This window comes from Sinohyriopsis cumingii, chromosome 1 (genome assembly GCF_028554795.1).
Source record: "Sinohyriopsis cumingii isolate HCF-2022 chromosome 1, ASM2855479v2, whole genome shotgun sequence".
NCBI classification, from domain to species: domain Eukaryota; kingdom Metazoa; phylum Mollusca; class Bivalvia; order Unionida; family Unionidae; genus Sinohyriopsis; species Sinohyriopsis cumingii.
In genome coordinates, this window is record NC_142961.1 from 132,102,912 (window position 1) to 132,123,584 (window position 20,673).

A 20,673-nucleotide genomic window follows, 5' to 3' on the forward strand; every position below is an offset into this window, starting at 1 on the left:
GATCAGCACCGTTTTCGATTAAGACAAACTAGATATCATAAGAAGTCTTTCTGTGAAAATCCGGTCTTGATAAGACTTTCCAAAATGGAAGCGTAGCAAATTTTCCAAGATGGCCTCTATGGAGTCCATACTGTATGTAATAGTGTAACAAGTTTCAACGGTAGCCAAAATAGACATAAAAAATCTTCTAGTGAACACCCCATATTAATGATTTTTCTTTCGGAAGGAGTAGCAATAACATGATTTTCAAGATGGTGGACTGGCAGCCATAATGGATATCTGATCAGCACCATTTTTTTTAGGACCAACCAGACCATGGAATGAATGTGTCTGTAGTTTCATGGCTATCCTTGAAGTAGTATGGGAAAGCTGCAATAACAATTTTGTGCCAATTTAAAGATAAACATTGGCTGATGAATGCTGGGCAACATATTACACAGATGACAAGATGTACATTTTATCAGGTTATTTTGATGCATGACTCTCTCACCATTGTGCACACCTTGCTACTACGTACAAGAAAAAGTATATACTGCAGTTATTGTATACTTGTATTTAATGGCTAATATCATGAATCATTATAAAAAGTGAAAGTGACTAATAAATAGTATGAAAAGTTATGAAAGTACAAGATGATAATGTTACATGCATCATACTATTCTGAAACAATGTGTAACTCTTAGAAACCATATAAATATTTGTAAGATAATAAACAGCATGCCAGAGTATGTTGTAAGGGACAAACCATTTAATTTAGGGAAGGGGCCTAAGGATTTTCTTTCAAGCCAAAATCTGTTTCCTTATTCCTCAAAATATTTTTTTCAAGTAATATAATGTATATAATAGTCTTTGTTCATAAATCAGAGCCAAAATACTTTAATCAAAATATTGGAGGGCCAGAAACTTAGGACAAATTTCCATCACCCATTAAATGGTTGATCTCTAACACAGTAACAGAGAAATACAACAGAAACAGATGAACGTTTACCACATTTGTTTCTACAACAGAAACCCTGCAATAAATGAAAGCTCTACTGGAAACAATGTTTATGCAGAACACTTAGATTCCATGGTACTTTTTTTAATGCACGCATAAATATCAATTTGTATTACCCTTGTTGTTATCATGTACAAATGGCATTGTGATTGTTGATGCTGCATCTAAAAGTCTATCAATGCGAGCAGCCTGAACAATGATTAAAAAGAATTTCTTTTATACAAGTTGTTACACTTTTATAGACTTTTTACCTCACCCTGATAAACTCCATCTTAATTATAACATTTTTTTATATAGCAGTAGATAACATTTGTTATGCCATTTGAAAAGCAACAATAGCAAATTCACATTCTTTTTCAATCTGTAAAAACAAAATAAAAAAGATGAAATACTGAAGTTCAGAAACCCATCATGTAACATTATTTTGGGACATCAAATGTAGTTTAAGTACAAGTTATATAAAAATGTCTTTTTTTAAAAGGCAAATTACTCTGTGAACCTAGTCACCAATTCAGTTAATTAAACAATGTTTAGTGGCTATGGCATTGTGACAATGGAATAAGTGTACATTAGACAATGGAATAAGTGTACATCGGGCAAATTTTAAAATGCATATTTGTCATTTTGAGCCGCTTCATTTTGCAGGTGTGACAAGTTTGATTGAAATCAATACTTTTCAACAAAAAGACCACTCCTTCAGACAGAAAGAAATAATTATACAACTGATCAGGAGATATGAGCCGACTAGAAATGTAAACCACTCATGACTTAATTCAAACAAGATGCTCTTCTGACTGAAAAGAATTTCAAGGAATTAAAGAGAAGATCACTGCTTCCTTTTAACTTCTGAGTATCAACAATCTCCAATATTCAGCAATAACAAGATTTTGAAATTAGATGCACCAGGTTTATTCAGGACCACAAAGATATCATAAGAAGTTGTCTGATGGAAACCCTAATTTGATGTCTTTTCATTTGGAAAACCACCATCAAGAAGATATATTAATAAGATTTTCAAGATGGACTCAGTTCAGCAATTTCAGTGAAAACCCTATGCTGACCAGACCACTCATTCTGTAGTAGTAGTAAACAGATTTTCAAGATGGACACTATGGCACGCATACTAAATGTCTGAATGGCACCATTTTAATCTGGGATCAACTAGAAATAGTAAGTATTTAAAAAAAAACAGCAAAAAAACCCATGATGGTCATTCAGGAGAAATAATGATACAGTTTCAAGATAACCACTGTGTCTGCCATACTGGACATAAGAATGCCATCATTTTCATTGAGGATGAACTATACACCATAAATAGTCTTTTAGTGAAAACACCATGTTAATATGACCATCATTTCCAGAGGAGCAGTGATAAACCGTCTTTTAGTGAAAACTCCTTATTGATCTAACTATCCATTCAGGAATAGTAGTCCTTTGTGGCAGCCATACTGTATGTCTGCAGAGAACCATTTTCATTTACGACCAACTAGACCATGGGATGAATGTGTGTGTAAAGTTTCTTGTCAATCCTAGTAGTTCAGTAGAGATGAAAATCTTGTGCTAATGGACAGACATATGGTGGACAACAGACTATTCGATAAGCTTTCCCTGATGACGACCAGTAGAGCTAAAAACACACAGGCATATCATCTGCAGAAACGAATGTTATTTTCACAGACAAATAACAGTAATGAAAATCAACATACAGATTTGAGCAATTATGAACATAAAATTTCTAAAATTAGAAGGAACAAAAAGGATTGTTATTCAAAGCCTATAAGAGTTACATTGAGAACTAATGTAATTACATTTCCTAGAATGGCAGCAGCAGGACAAAGAGTGAGAATCATAATATACTGGCCTTTTTAACTGCATCTTTTGCTGTGTACTTATCTCTAAAACACACAATGCTTATGTGTATTCCCACACTGACAAAAACACTGAATTATGTTTTGACTGCAAATCACTATCAACAAGATTACTAACCTCCATAGTTAAGTCCAAGTCAAAAACATTAAAATTGAAGATTAATTATGCATTCTTTGGTTAAAAACTATACCTTCTTTCCGAGGAAATATTACACAAACATTACCATAAAAGAATGGTCATAAAATGAGCACATTGTTTCTGCGATTTTTCCTTGCAATATTTGAATGCAAATAATTACTTTAGTTTAAATCTAACAAACCTTGTTAAAGTTATGCTGTCAAAACCAAACTAAGGAGGATGGACAATCAAGGTGCATAACTCTTGTAAATGACATCTTGAAAAGTGAACACGTATAAAGCCTCTTCAATGCAAAGCTGCATCAGTAATCTAGCTGAAATCCAACAAACCTTGATAAAGTTATGCTGTGGAAACCAATTATGCTGTGGAAATCAATGTCAAGAGGATGGACCACTAGATGGCTCATCTCCTGTAAATGATACTGAACGCTGAAGAGCAAACTCACTGTCTCAACCGTATAGTTATGCATAAGAAGTCAGGACAAATCCCAACGAGCCTTGTTAAAGTTACACTATGTACTATGTCTCATTAACATTATGTGCAATAATTTTTCTGTTTAAACTTAATTTTTAATGTTCAAAAACTGAAAACCCTACATATGCTGTGAAAATAAATTTCAATACCATTCTATTATGTGTAACTGAATTTCAAATGTATGAGTCCCACAAAAACTCGTGCAGTTATTAACTGCCCCCAATACGGACGTGGAAGTGACATATCTCTGGAACAAAGAATGAGCTAGCAAGGAAAATTTAGCATAGGGCATATGTAATAGGCATGGAAATGAAAAATGATTTGTTGGAAACTGAAGAAATTTAATGGTCAATATGCTGATCAATAGACTGAGAGAAAAAAAAAACAATAACAAATGTAAATTATGGAAACCATGTTCTACTTGATCTCTGCATCTCTTATTTCATCATCATAAATCATTAAAGCAATGGTTTAAGATGGTTTGCAAATCAAATTTGTGTACATAATGAAATGGAGTGAATTCTTTTTCAATATTCTGCATCTCTCTCATTCTCACCATAGTGATTGCCTAAATGACAAGTCTTAATCCTTTTTCAACATTCTGATCGATTGTAATTAATGACTGATCACTTGTAATATGCTTGTGAAAACTTAACAGGAACATCAGAGCCCACATGGAAAATTATTCATAATTATTCTCTGTTTGACAAGGTAAACTGATAACTGTTAGATAACTTTTTGTGTCTCACTTCATTAAAAATTTAAAGAGGAAACCAGCAGCCATTGTTGTTTTTCATCACAATTTTTAATTACATACTGCACAAAATCCATTTTACTTAAAATGATTGTAAAATAAATACACTTCTATATTAGTTGCTGAAACTGATCTGAAGGCAAGACCTAACCATGGTTTTGTGGAGAGATGCAATGTAAGACCTAACCATGGTTTTATGGAGAGATGCTATGTAAGACCTAACCATGGTTTTGTGGAGAGATGCAATGTAAGACCTAACCATGGTTTTGTGGAGTGATGCAATGAAAGACATAACCATGGTTTTATGGAGAGATGCAATGTAAGACCTAACCATGGTTTTATGGAGAGATGCAATGTAAGACCTAACCATGGTTTTGTGTAGAGATGCAATGTAAGACATAACCATGGTTTTATGGAGATGCACCGTAAGACATAACCATGGTTTTATGGAGAGATGCAATGTAAGACCTAACCATGGTTTGATGGAGAGATGCAATGCAAGACCTAACCAAGGTTACATCTTGATTTTCAGTTATCAGAACAAAGTTACATTTTGATTTTCAGTTATCAGCACGGAGCTACATTTTGATTTTCAGTTATCAGCACTGATTTCCATCTTTATTTTCAGTTTCCAGCATGTAGTTAAATCATGATTTTCAATTATTAACATTAAGTTATTACACCCCTGATTTTCAGCGGAACATTTCACACCATTTTCCTTTTTCCTGAATTTAAATCTGCCACAAAATCACAAACCTTATGGTTCTGTTCTGAATATATTTTATGACAACACCTTTAATTTGAAAACTTTAAGATAACAATTTCATTCTAATTTTAAGATTATTGCAAATTAGGCTGACAATTTTCTGTGACTTTCTTTCCCATACACTGAAACCATATCAATAGAAAAAAGTAATTAAAAGTGGTAACCAACCAAAAATAACAAAATAACAGTGCAATAAATAATAGTCATAATTATACAGCTTTATACAGGCAATCAATGTTTTTGAGTTTTCATAAGGAACTATTCAAAACTGAAGTGGAAAGATTACATATGTAACACATTTTTATTACTGTCTCCAGTGGGAATAAACCATTGGTCCCCTAAAAAAAGAAAAAAAAAGAAAGAAAGACAATGAAATACAGTGTTCTCCCATGGGAGCTGAAACAAACAGGATTCACAATCTATCTCTCAGTCTGAATATGGGAAACAAAACTTGGTTAAAGTCTTGAAAAGGATAATCTCAACTCTGTCTTAAGGTATGCTTTGAAGAAAAAAAAAAAAAAAACTTTCTTTGTGACAGAGCATATTAAAATTACTTCATGATTCAGACTTGGTTAATTATTTGGACTTGAGAATATACATGTAATTTCTAAGTAAATACATAGACTTTGGTTGTCTGCACCTTTCTAAAATCATACTGAACTGTAATGATGCCAGTGATGTTCTTATATCTAAGTGTGTTAGGAATATGCAAAATAATGGAAAAAATAATAATAATTTTAAAACAAACTAATCCATTAGTGGAATAATTTTCATTAGACATATATATATAAAGTTTAATAGTAATGTGATAGACTCTATAAAAATGCCAACATTGAAAAATATGTATCAGATATGTTGACAGATAAATGACAGCTAAATGCATAATGGTATGTACCATTAATTTCACCTGCTTCATTAAGGCATATTCCAAATACTTAGCAAGGTCATTTAAGTGTCAAAATTAAAACACAGTGACCTCTTTTGTCTGTGAGGAGAAGTACCCTCCACATCAAGTTTCACAACAATATGAAAAGAATTTCAGGTAAACTTAGCTAAATGTAACTTAAATCTGACTCGGAATCTCAATACAGTTGGAAAAGTAATACTTATGTTTTGCTGATGCTTTGCTAAATAGAAAATGTTGGATCTAATTTTGCCCCATTAAGCAGAATAACTGACGCATACATTTTGCTGAAGGCCATGTTAACAAAAATTATGAAAAATGACTGCATCAGACAGGGACAAAAGCTGTAAACAGACGTCTCAAATAAGATTTCAAATGTAAGCATCTTAAAATAAATTTTGGACGCTGCATCAATAGTGTCTCCTAGATATGGGTACTATCAGAAGTAAGTAATGAAGGCAATCCAACTGTACACTGACATGCCCAAAAAACATTTCTATGACAATCTTCATGAAAAGAAAGTATCAAAATCATGCACATTACCTTAAATATTTATCTTTTGCAAGTATTTATTAATGTTTCCTAAAAAAAAATACAGGTATAGATAAAGGAACACATTCAAACACAATGAAATACTACACATGCCTCCATTTATTTTCATGTTTATTTTCACTTTTTTATAGTCCAACTGCAAACAATACAGACACAGATCTGCCATTGCATAATGTGTTGGCAGATCAGGGTCTATGTTGTTTGTTTTAATGATTACTTCAAACAAACAACATAGACCCTGATATGCCTGCACATTATGCAATGGCAGATCTATGTCTGTGCAGTTTGCAGGTTGACTAGACTTATACAGGAGTATATATGGTAACTGTCACAGACACACTAAATCAATCATCAGTACAGACTCTGAAGATAGATAAAGGTGAGTAGTGATAACTTTTATTAATTTTTAAACAAAATATCATACTTTGAAACTGAATTTTTATTTTATGACCATTGCTTTAACATTAAGACATATAAGTCATTTTCAATAATAAATGCAAAATTAATCATTTAGTTTTTGAAAACTGGCGGACAAATACAAATGGCAATTACCTGCAGCTGTCTCCTTCATTTTCAGATTTAATGGTAAAAATCTCTCACAGATTAATAAAATGTCATTTTTGCAGTTGTCTGAAAAGCAATTGTGAAAATACAGGAAAGTCAATAGGATTTTTTTAAAAATAATATTTGTCCAACCTTTATATGTTACCACCAGTTAACTGGATTCTTTGGCAAGATCTAAATTATATCATATTAAAATGTATAAACAAAACTTATGTGACCTAAACAAGATATATAAATAGTACACTTGTCTAAAGAGAGAAAATGTCTAAAAAGTAGAAAATAAACAACTATGTACAAAATACTGATCATTGCATAGACACTGTTAGCTTTCTTTTATTTACTGTATATACTCACAGGCTGGGTCCAAATGCAAATAGTATCGACTCTGATCTGCAGTCACATAATGCGCTGGTAGATCAGGGTCTATGACGTTTGCTCTGCTGATCATTCCTTGCAAACTGCATTGACCGAGAGCTGCATGTCTATCATGCAACAGCAGATCTAAGTCTATACAGTTTGCAGATGGATCCAACTTACACGTGAGTATATATGGTAATGATATATATATATTATGTATGAATTCGTGATACGATTACAAACAAGTCTTCATATATACAATTTTATTCTAAACTAGTGTTGTAAATATTGCACTATTTAAGTAACAACCTGACTGCAGTAAAAAAATAACCTCATCTGACAACATTCATACCATGTATGGACAACAGTATTTTACAATTTTGTTTTTTTTAACTGTTACCATAGATAAAATGAACTGAAGTACATTTTAACTATAAACATTCAATCTTGACTCGACACTTTCATTATCTAATAAAAGCCCACCAAGCTAAATGTTAACTGATATATATTACAATAATTCAAACAAGAATCAAATGAGACCGATTCTCTGTTGGCAGAAAAAAATGTGTAAGAACTGATGAAAAGTCTATCCCCTATTTTTATCTTTTTTTAATTGCTAATATTTAAATCTAAGCTATTCTTGAAAAACTAAAAAAAATCAAATCTGTATTTAAAAAAATGTATTTTCTTCTAAGTTTGAATTGACGTGTACAATGCAAGTGAGGAACAAATATCTTTGTCATGACCTATGACCTGATATCATGGATCAATGCTCTTGTCTCAGATTTTGTAAAGGTATACCCACATGACAAGTTGAAGTCATAATGAACATTGATTTGAAATATTAAGTTTTTGAACTGCATGTAGCATTATTCAGTGCATTCTTCAGATATATCCACAATATCCATAAACAGACCATCTTGACTGCATCAATGTCACCACACCCCCTAGTAACACATTAAACAATGTGACATTTGTAATGAATCTGATATAAATGCATGCATGGAAACAAGAACAAAAATAAAGTTCTTAACAATTTACCCCGTGATTGTGACCTCTGATGCCTAGATTCATTATCCCCATGGATGTGCCTTGTACACTGGTGGATCTGGATACAAGCCTAATGACTATCTATAGACACAAGTAATAAGAAACTGTCCTCAGGGACCATGATCTTTCACATTCTGACCTGCACAAGAAATGATATTTTTATATCCAATAGTAAACACGTGAACTTGGCTTCATGTCAGTTCATTCATGGTACAGACAGTTCTGACAGATCCAAACACCTGAACCACAGTCATCTACTTTAAGTTCAAAACATCGGCATCCTGTGAACCCGATCTCTGAGCTCTTCAGCTGTCAATTTTATGGATATTCTCGACCAATCCAAGCATTTGTGGGCAAAGTCTGCTGATCGCCCAGGTCAAACAGGAGGTAATGCTATTTAGTGATTTTTAGCTAAAAGTTATATGGTCTTCCTGATGGACATATTGCCAATATTGTCTCACCTTTTGTGAGGCAAAGACAAAATTAGATTTTGATAAAAGTCCCTTCATACTCGTTTTTGTCATCACAGCTAAAAAGCGAAAGACATATTGGTCACCGTTTTGATTCAGGGCTGGTTTTATACTGAAGAGGTGTTTTAGTTAAAGTGCTATGTCCATCTCACTATTCTTTCAAGGTGAGTAGTGATAACATTTTTTAAATGACCACCATGGTTGCCATGTTGGAGTTCAGGTTGGCACCGTTTCATTTGAGGACCTGCCACATACTAATCTAATTAAAAAACCACGATCCATTTTAGAGAAGTATCCATAGCAAGATTTTCAAGATGGCCACCAAAGGCAGCCATTTTGGATGTAGCAAATGCAATAAAAGATGAACAATATTTGAAGAAAAATGTTTAAGTAAATACTCCATGTAGAGATGACCATTCATTCTGAGAGCAGTCATAATGTCATAAGAAATATTTCAATGAAAACACACTGTCGATTTGACCTGTTTTGGCAATAACAAGATTCTGAAGATGGCTGCCATATTTTGGCTGTCAGATCGTTATCATTTTCATTTAGGACCATCTGCGTGTCAAGTGATGCCTCTTTAGCAAATATGTGAATATGACCATCTGTTCATGTCAAGTGATGCCTCTTTAGCAAATATGTTTTTATATTGGATTCGTTCACACTAGAAGTGTACAATATATTTGTTTTTCATTTTATCAAATGTTCTACTGTATAGGGAGAAATCCCAAAATTCTTCTTACATGTAGAGACTAGGCTGCTTTAAAAAACAGAAGACATGGATTTTAAAGGTCAACAATATTTTAACAATTTCAGCACATCTTTTCAGTCATCTTAAATGGATGCCAATTAAGAATTATATCATTTTTTGAAATGCTGTTCTTATTTTCAAGTCTTACATAATTTAGCACCAAAGTATATTAGTATCTCAAGTTTGTACAAAGCATTTGCAAAAGGACTAAATGCTTGAGTGTAGACTGGTTTATATATATATATATATATATATATATATATATATATATATATATATATATATATATATATATATACCATATATACACTCTTATAAGACAAATGAAACTGCAAGCAAGACCCTGATTTGAAAATGCAAAAATGCACCTGCAAATCGAGTATATGTTGTCTGTCCAACTGATTGTTCCTTTTAAACTGCACAGACCCAGATCTGCCTGTGCATTATGTGGCAGAAGATCTGGAATTTGAAGTTGGAGTAGACTTATAAGCAAGTATATACAGTATACCAAAAACATGGAACAAGTATTAAACAAATCTTTTGCTTAAGTTTTATGGAATAGTTTGCAGCCTATTAAACAAGCACCTTGTATTTCAACTTTTAAGAAACTATACCTCTTGATTTTAAGATGGTCTAATATTTGTAAATGGTAGCTGTGAACAAATCTTTATGATAATAGACTGCAAATCTTGAACAACTTGTCTGTTATATTTGTTTCATTTTTAATTGATGCAGTAGATGTTACCATTGTTGATTTGACTAATTACATATATTTGTTGCATATGTCTTAATTGCAGGGTCATAATGTAAACTACAGTAGGTTGTGGATACTTATGCCACTCGAGAAAAAATAAAGGGAATCATTATTATTATTTTATATTTCTATATTAAGATGGTCTGAGGTTAAGGTATGTGCCATTTTAATACTCTGACATTTGGGATTAATCTGACACAGATTTCTGTTGAAATAGAGCAAAACCTCGTCTGAAAATGTTCCTTGAACTTTAAGTAAAAAATTTAAATCACTTTTGCTTATACTTTATGGCAAATTACAAAAAATAATCAGCAGGCATATTTCCCAATATCATTAAAATGAAATAAGGATGTTCATAATGAACAATGTACAATATGTATGAAAGAACGAGAAAATCATCAACACTTTATGATCATCAAGAACTATATTACTGCAAAGTATGCAGCCCAAAAAAAATTAAAAACATTGAGTCTGCAGAAATGCAACATTAACCAGGCTCTCTTCTTGGCCATCAATACCTGCTACCCCACCCACTTACAGTTATCCCTTGTGATAAGGCCCTTCATTGTAACAGAGTTCCTATCACATGGTGAAAATACATCCCATTCCATTAAAAGGTAGTAAAATTATATGTATAAATACTTCATTATAAGGCAGTCTAACTATAAGGCAGCATACTCTATGGCTCTCATGAACATCATTACAATATGGGAGTACTTATCATATACTCCATTATAAGGCAGTATACTCTATGGCTCTCATGAACATCATTACAATATGGGAGTACTTATCATATACTCCATTATAAGGCAGTATACTCTATGGCTCTCATGAACATCATTACAATATAGGAGTACTTATCATATACTCCATTATAAGGCAGTATAATCTATGGCTCTCATGAACATCATTACAATATGGGAGTACTTATCATATACTCCATTATAAGGCAGTATAATCTATGGCTCTCATGAACATCATTACAATATGAGAGTACTTATCATATACTCTATTATAAGGCAGTTTCACTGTAAAAAGGCAGTATACTCTATGCTTCCCGAGGACATTATAATCAAGGAGTACTCTATCATATACTCTATTATAAGGCAGTTTCACTGTAAAAAGGCAGTATACTCTATGCTTCCCGAGGACATTATAATCAAGGAGTACTGTATCATATACTCCATTATAAGGCAGCATACTCTATGGCCCCCATGAACATCATTATGAAAGATTACTATATGAAGAAGTGCTCCCCCTCCCCCCAAAAATGGGTTGGATCCAAATTACAAAACTGGTGTGAACAAGTCTGTGGACTCGCATCAATCACATCTCCAAGTTTTACATCTTTATCTTAACACATTAACCCCTGATGATGAGTTTACGTGGCAGGAGATAGTAGCCTACTGCCGAGCTCTGCAGCATCAAGGTCATGTAAGATATACTAAAGTGGGTGGTATTAAGGAAAGGTAGACAGATGTAGCTCTACAATGATTCCAAATAATCTGGAATTTCTAGTTGCACTACAAAATACAGAGGGAAAAACCTCATTTTTTGGACCCAATTTTTTCTACCCAAAATTCGCCCGTGATCGGAATCCGATTTTGTGTCTGGATTTTAGACGTTTTAGTCTCAGATCTAAGGCAGACAGGTATGAACTGCAAACAGACAGATGAACCTTTACAAAAAGTCATAAAAGATGGGCATTTGGAATAATGGGTGGTCTCAACAGGAAAATAATGGGTCCGTTAAGCAAAAAAAAAAAAAAAGCCAATGAAAAACGATGTTTCTAACACAAATAGGCAGTATGTTATTGGAAGATCAACTGGAAGCTGGTGTTTTAGGATGTATTCAGAAATAGCTTTCAAAATGAGTTTCCTACTCGAATTTCAGACAAAAACCTCCAGGGGTTAATGTGTTAAATGAGAGTTCAATGATAAAACCATGCATGCAAATTCAGATGGGCAAGATAATGTAACATTCTTCCAAAAAGTGTGGGGATAATGAGTTACTTGGTGTCTGATTTGCAATGAGCCTTAGCATGAGCTGATACCGAGTCTTTCAGAGGTCCTGAGTGGTCCAACTTAGAACAGGATGATGGTCCATGTGATGAAGAAATTGTTGCTTTCCTTGATGAACTATTCTCTGAAACTTTTCCTGATAATTTCACCTTTGGCTTTTCGACTTTACTTCCTTGTTTCTTGCTCCCATTTTCCTTCGTAAGTTTCTTAGCATCAACTTCAAGAGATGTGTCCTTTTTCATATATTCCCTTGTGCTCCAAGAAGATTTCTCTGATGAAGCTGTTGTCGCAAGTAAAGGTCCAGAAGATTTTGTTAAAGAAGACTTCCTTATGCCCTGCACTGTCAGCACAACAGGAGCTCTAGCAGAGGAGGTTGTTTTGGTTTGTGTGGTGTCCAATGATTTCCTTGGTGTTGATCCTCTTACAGTTCCACCAGTATCTGCTCCAGAGCTTGAATCATTAGCAGGCTTCTTGCTTGATGAGGTTGAAAGCTCTTTCTCTGATGAGTCTGCCTTGGTTGAGGAAATGGAATCAATGTTTTCTGAATCCAGTGGTACTGTTGTAGAATCTTTGGCTTTTGTATTTGTTTTTCTATGACCATCTGAAGCTATGCTCTCATGCTGACCTGAAGATTTCACCGAGTTTTCTGTTGATTTTAGATGATCTATGGATGTTTCAAGATCTTGGTTTTCAGCAGCTTCTTTTGAATCATTTTTAATACTTTGTGGTTTATCAAAACTAGCAGGCCTTTTAGTCCTCTTTTCAGGACTCAGCTGCCCTTTGTCAATTTTCTTGAGTGCTGATGGAGTGACAGGCTCAGATGCTGTGTGACCTAGAGGCTTTTTGTTTCCAGATGGTATCGATATTGTGGCTGTGTGGTAACTCAGGAGGGTTACCGGGCTTTTCTTACTGGCAGACTTCATCCTTGCAGCAGATGACACTAGGCTAGACCTAACTGAATGGCTGGCAACCTTGATGTCATTTAAATCATAAGAATTTCCCCTGACAGGACGTAGTCCTGACTTTCCCATTATTGGTCCACTATGGGATTTAAGAGTTGGTTTTGAATTTTCCTTACCAGCATGCACATTCTCACATCTAAATGGGACAGTCCTTGGAGCTTTATGTCTTGTACTAGTAGAGACTACTGGGTTATGAATTCCTTGCAAATATGCACTTGGTGCTGCTGCAACTGGGGCAATCCTGGCCACTTCTATAGCCAGCTCATGCTTTCCGGTCTGTTCAGCACCCAATGAATCTTCAACAACAAATACCTGCCCTTCCTTTTGCTCTTGAACATCCTGTATAAAAGCTAGCGAGTCCTTAGTTATAATTTCTAATTGTTCTTCTATTTGCTCATGCTTTTCTTCCTGTGCAACAGTTTCTATGTTTTTGCTTGCATGATCCCTCTGTTCTGTTTTATCTTCATACCTGTCATCTGCTGCGGCTTTTGTGTAGTCTTTAGTGACATCAGTCTGTTCTTTATTTAGATCATGCTTTCTTTCCTGTGTAACTTCTTGCATGTCTTTGGTGATAACATCCATGTATTCTTTGTTTTGTCCATGCTTTTCTTCCAGCACAAATTGCAACATGTCTGTAGCTGCAAATTCCCTGTGTTCTTTCTCTCCCTCGTGCTTTTTTACCCCTACAACAACTACAGAACCTTCACTGCTGATATTCATTTGTTCTTTAACTTGCTCTTGGTCTTCCTCCTGTACAACTGCTAAAGAGTCTTTTGATTCTTTATTAAAGAAGTGACTTGGACTTTCTCTTCTGGACTTTCCTTGGATTTCACTTTCAATTGCTTCCACATCACTTTCCTCTATGCTCTCCATGGTTGAAAGACTTTTTGACTTTTTGGTTTCTGGGCTTGGAGTTGACCTAGTTGACTGTTTACCAGCTTTTGATCCAATCACAGAGTTTTCTATTAAAATTTTTCCATCATCAGCACCAAAGGACAAACTTCGGTGTACATACTCTGGACTACCTTCATTCTCACAGTAAGAATATGCTAAATTTGGCAAAGAACGAACAACAGAAATAGTCCTATTGGGGGTATCTCTTTCCTCATCAATACTGACTTCCCTTTTCAAAATTCTTTTGGGTTTAGATTTCAGGTTTCCTTCATTTTCTTTAGTTTTCTCCTTGTTTGCATTTTCAGTCACCACAGTGTTCTTAATAATCGAAGCAGATTCAGTATCTTGATCAAGACTAATACCTTTACGGAAGAGTTTTGGAGACTTAAAAGATGATGATCTGAAGAATGATTTTTCTTTGGTATCAGATTTATCTTTACTGTCCAATTTTTCAACCTTCTTTGACGAGTCAGAAGATTTGAAAAATGACCCTATGGAGGCCATAGCAGCTTTTAATGTGGAAGATGCAGCTCTAGGACTTTGAGGAGATGTTGGCAGGGAACCTCCCTTAGATCCTTGTGAATTCTCAGTACTGGATTTACGATTCAGTTGTGGTGTTTGTGACATGAACAATCCTGCTAGTATACCTTTCTTTTTTCGGTTCAAGGGCTCTATGCCCGTGTGAAATGAGGCCTTGGGTACTTCTGAACTAAATGCGATCTGAGGAACACCAGTGTAGGGGTTTCTTGGCCATGATCCCTCATAGTCTTTGGATAAGAAAGTCATCCCAGGTCCAGTTTTAACAACAGTTACTAAGGTGCTTTGTCCTTCTGGATTACTTTTATCTTCAATCGTTATTAATGGCAGTGGTGACATCTGTGGAGGCAACATTGCAGGCAGTGGTAAATTTAGGAATCTATTGTCCGATGAACCTGTTATAAGAAACAGAGGTTTTTTTAGATTTTTTTAATGCAAGTACTGCAGTAAACAATGATACTTACTTGATTAGACTGCACGAGTGAAACAAAACACAACAAATTTTATCATTACACTGATCTTCCACCAAGGTGGGTTCTACAATATTGTCATAAACATATGTTAGAATGTTGAATATCAAATGTATTTGATCCATTTTTCTAAATTAACAATAGGTCCTCTACCTATGCTTCAACAATAACAAGTAATGCTGTATAATCCAAAGTACTTTTACTTATAAGTTTTTATCATATAGGTTATATTGTTTTTGTCTAGAAAAAGCCAATTTGAATGAAAACAAAGTGTTTTACTCACTTGAATGAATAAACTCACCAACAGGAGTACATATGGAATAGACAACAATACAGACTGGTAGAGAGGAGAATATCAGAGCCAATCAAGCTTGAAAATCAGGTCACAATGAACTACATTTTTGGTATGGTTGAGACACTCTCCTTGACATGCTTCCACATACCAATTATCATAAATCAGAGAAACAGAGTCCAAAATACTGTGGGTGTAATGAAGATATAGCTGAAAATATAAGTAACTTAATCAAAAATGTTAAGTTACAGTGACCTACTTTTGGAATGGCTAAACTACCCTCCCTGAAAGGATTCCATATGCAATGTTGTACAGGTATTGGTGAGTCCAAGATATTAAGGGTGTAGCATAATGTCACAGTGTCACAATGACCCAGATTTGATATGGCAGCATTATTCAGCTTGATATGCATCCACGTTGTAATTTTTATAAGTGTGGATAAAATAGATTATACGATACTGAAGATTTAATGAACTTATAGCTTAAAATAAATATCTCACTGGCCCAGTTTAGGTATGATTAGGTATGATTAGGTTACCATATGCAGAATTAAGTTTTGAGTTTTTGAGTTTTTGAACCTGAAATAACAGGGTTCTTCCTTACCCTCAATTATAAGTTATCTGCAAAGTTTGGTAGCTATTAAAAGTGAACAGCTTTAGGTACTGAGCTGAAGCCAATTTATAAGAGATTGATAGACGGACATAATATGCTCTGCCTTATAGCCAGCAGAATGACTAAAACATGAACATTAGGCCACAGTGACCTAGTTTTGGTATGGCTGAGTTACCTTTCCTGAGATGAATATACAAACTGTTCCTCAGTTAGGTGAAAGGGTCCAAGATATTCAGGGCATAACAAATTAAGGTCACCTCAGTGTTAAAATCGGGTCAAATTTAAAAAGTTTTGATATGGTCAATTTACTCTTTTCAAGATGCATCCACATGCCAAATTTTAGGAGTTGGTAAAATAAGGTTCAATTCATTTAAGGCATAACAAATGAACAATTACAAAATATAACAATCACTCAAGCATGAAAATTAGGTCACACTGACCTAATTTTGGTATGGATTATTGAGATTTATGTGCCAATTTTCATGAGTGGAGGTGGAATAGGCACAAGATACCTGAGGATGTAATGAATGAACAAATGAAAATAGAAAAATCACTCAATCATGTAAAGTAGGCTACAGTTACATTGTTTTGGTATGGTCAAGTTACTTTCATCTAGATCTATCTACATAATAATTCACATTGACCTCGTTTTTGGTATGGTCAAGTTACTTTCATCCAAATGTATCTACATAATTATTCACATTGACTTTGTTTTGGTATTGTCAAGTTACTTTCATCCAAATGTATCTACATAATAATTCACACTGACCTAGTTTTTTTGTTTGGTCAAGTTACTTTCATCCAGATGTATCTACATAATTATTCACATTGACCTTCTTTTGGTATGGTCAAGTTACTTTCATCCAGATCTATCTACATAATAATTCACACTGACCTCATTTTTGGTATGGTCAAGTTACCTTCATCCAGATCTATCTACATAATAATTCTGAGGATGTAATGAATTAACAGTTCAAATGCAAGTCACTCAAGCATTGCAAATTAGGACACATTGACCTAGTCTGGGTATGGCCAAGTTACCAGTACTCTTCCTGAAATGCATATACATACCAATTTTCATTAGTTGAAATAAGGTCTCTACGACATTGAGGGATAATAATATCTTGAGAGCATAAGTTACAAACACACAAATGAATACAAGAAGAAACACACACATGAATGAATGGGCAAACCACTATACCCCTTCCCCACTTTGTTGGAGATGGAATAATCAGTATTATACATGGCACTTTATAACCACTGATGGAGATTTTTAGTTCTGAAAATTTTCAAGAGACCTGTCTCTGGTCTACTGGTATCAAATGCATCAGCAGATGATGTATGGGTCTATACTATTTATTAAGGTCTAGTTAAAAGTCAAGTTCATCATTCAAAAATTCTTCAGCACATGCTTTCTATAACAGACTGTTGTACAAAACAGTCTCTTTGCATTCTATATGCTAATATACAATGTCACTATACGGCAATCCAGCACATGCTATGAATTACATTTATAGCAACATACCTGTTTGAATTCATGCTGATTTATAAGGTATTTTCTCATTTGAGCAATATGCTTAGTTTTGTGAGTTTAAGTGATGCGCTTATATTAAAAGATTCATCCAAGATAAATGTAACAAAGTAGGTAGGTATTTCAACAGGAAGATATGAAAAGTTTTACCCTTTAAAAAATGTTTATTTATGCATGCATGCATGTTTTTAGACCTTAATTACAGGTTATGTGATCTTTGCAAATTTTATAATCTTGGATAAAATTTAGCTACAGACTGAACAAAGAATAATCTGTATTTTATTATGCTACAAGTTACTTAGCAGTGTTTCTCCCAGTTATAAGAATTATCTCCCTTTACAGAGCCATCTACTATTAATTCCCACAGACCTCAATCATTAGCAGTCATGCTGACCATGTTAGCATCTATTTTTATTTTGTCATAGACGTCTCCTCCGATTCCATCATGACAAGATTTAATCCTTCCATGAAATGCTTTAGGGTTTTGACTGTTCCACGGTTTGCTCAAGCATCTCCTCCCCCTGCCATTTTAAATACAAATAATAATAAAAATTGGGTGGCTCATGTTCTGTCTTCTTTGTTTTTCAGCCCACGCAAGTTCACAATGTCATTTAATGACACAAGTTGTGCAGAGCATGTGAAAGAGCAAATGATACTGATAGGACAAATCATAATTTGCTCTGAAAACTTTTCATCATGAGAAAGACAAAAGTACTTTGATATACCTGCCATATGAAACATGCAAGGAAGCAAATAGATTCTTGTTACTAAAAATGCAGATTTCACCCACATATGAAGATCTGGAATTTTTTAAAATTCAGGTTACAAGATATGAACAGTTATGGCATATCAATTAGAGAAGTAATATGAAAGACCCATACAAATTACAACTGTCAAATAAATAAACATTATTTATTATCAGCCTGGTATTAAGTTTTTCTCTCCTAACTCTGAGGGCGTTTGTCATTCATTCTTTACAATCAATAATTCCATGGGCACAAGTAGCATACCAATGTTGTTAAACACTGATCATATGGGTGTCAATTTTCTGAATAATTCAATCAAATAGACCAGAAGAGCATCCCCAAGATAAAAAAAATCTTCTGATTAAGTTATCAGTTGTCCCAAAAAACCAATTATCCAGACAAAATCCCTTCCTACTAGATAAAAGATGTTTTATGTTAATCGGCATAGTTATTTTTGGAATATTCTAGATCTGAGCAAATACTGCCTTGCTGCTAGATGAAAATAAAAAATGTAACCCATTTTACAACAAAGTTGTGCAATATGGTAAAACAATTTAAACCTTGTGGACGATGTACACATTAAAGAGATCTTTATGAAAAAGGAAAGAAAAAACCCAAAACAAAACAAACAAATCTTGCCTGATAAGATTAGTTTTTGTGAAGAAAAGCAAGAAGTTTTCTTAAAATGCCACACATACTTTTCTATGAAAGGAAGCAAAGCAGAAAACTGCTCAGTCTTTCAACTCCAACATCAAAGAACTATGGTGACAGTGTTTCGTTGAAGTGGTTCTATCCCATAACATTGGGAGCTGAAGATGCAATAAATTCTAAATAATATGCTTTACAACAAATGCAACAGTAATTTGTGTGGAATATGTACCCAACTGCTAACCATGTACACCATGATCTACCATTAGCTAATATGCTGGTAGATCAAGGTCTAGGGTGTTTATTCTATTTATAATCTCAAGCTAACAGTGCAAACCAAGATCTGCTTACCTATTAGGCAATGACTGATCAGGGTCTGTATCATTCCCAGCTGGGTGTTGTTTTGGATGAGTAAACATAGTAAACAATTTACTATGTCATGCAGAAAACCCCAAAATATTAATCATGTATATAATACTTGTGTCTGATATTAACCTGGTCTAGGAAGTAAGCTATCTTGGAACTGAAAATATTCAGTAAAGTCATCGATACATGGATACAACTCCAATCCCTAACGAAGACATATAATATGCAGAATGACCAGTCAACATAATACACACAATGATTAATAAATACCTAATATACACAATGACCAGTCTAATGAAGTGTGTGTGTGATTTGGATTTTTAATGTCGCTTTAACAATTTTTCAGTCATATCGCTATGATGTCTGCAGTGTGAAAGTTTATAGTGCTGTCCAGCACTGGGGCATCATGCCACAGACATGTAGCATGATGTGCCACCCAGTTCACATTATCCTGACACCAGACTGACCAGTCCTAACACTAACCTCTTAATGCCGAGAGCCAAGCGAGGCAGCTGTTAGTACCATTTTTGTAAGTCTTTGGTATGACTTGGTTGGGGATCGAACCCACAACCTCCCGCATCCTTGGCGGACGCTCTAACTACTAGGCCACTGGAGCGGTAGGCTAATGAAGACATAATGATATACACAATGACCAGTCTAATGAGAACATAATAATATACACAATGACCAGTCTAATGAACACAATATATACAATGACCAGTCTAATGAAGACATAATGATATATACAATGACCAGTCTAATGAATACATAATATAAACAATGACCAGACACTCTGTTCACAGTGAACTGCAACAGTTGAATTCTGTAGCAATTTCTTTTTTCCAAAATCCAAGTTGAGATGGAGCCATGGTGGCTCAGATATTACTGTGCAAGATGGGTTGCTGGTTTTTGCTGGTTTGAATCCTGCCTAGGTTGTACAGTATGTGTGTTACTGGGCAAGACACTTTACTCCAATTGCAGGGCCCTGAGTGGCCGATTGGTCTAAAGCACTCTCCGTTATGGATCACTGCCATCTCACCTGTCTGCACCGGTTCGAGTCTCGGATTCAGCCAATGTGGGTATGTGAGAAAGCTTGCCAGTAGCTACTCGTGGGTTGGTGGTTCTTTTTGGGGTTTTCCCAGGTACGTCCTCCACCATTAATACTGGCCGCCATGTATAGCTTATTGTGTG

At 34.5% G+C, this 20,673-nt stretch overlaps 1 protein-coding gene across 1 annotated transcript in view; it reads right to left on the reverse strand.

Annotated features, from left to right (window-relative positions):
- Positions 1-538: 538 nt before the first annotated feature.
- Positions 539-20,673, reverse strand: part of LOC149807878 (uncharacterized) — a 137,749-nt gene continuing 117,614 nt past the window's right edge. The window contains exon 28 of the mRNA XM_089962126.1: positions 539-15,212. Within this exon, the coding sequence (XP_089818252.1) occupies positions 12,412-15,212 (2,801 nt within the window). The 3' untranslated portion in view covers positions 539-12,411. The remainder of the gene's footprint in view (positions 15,213-20,673) is intronic.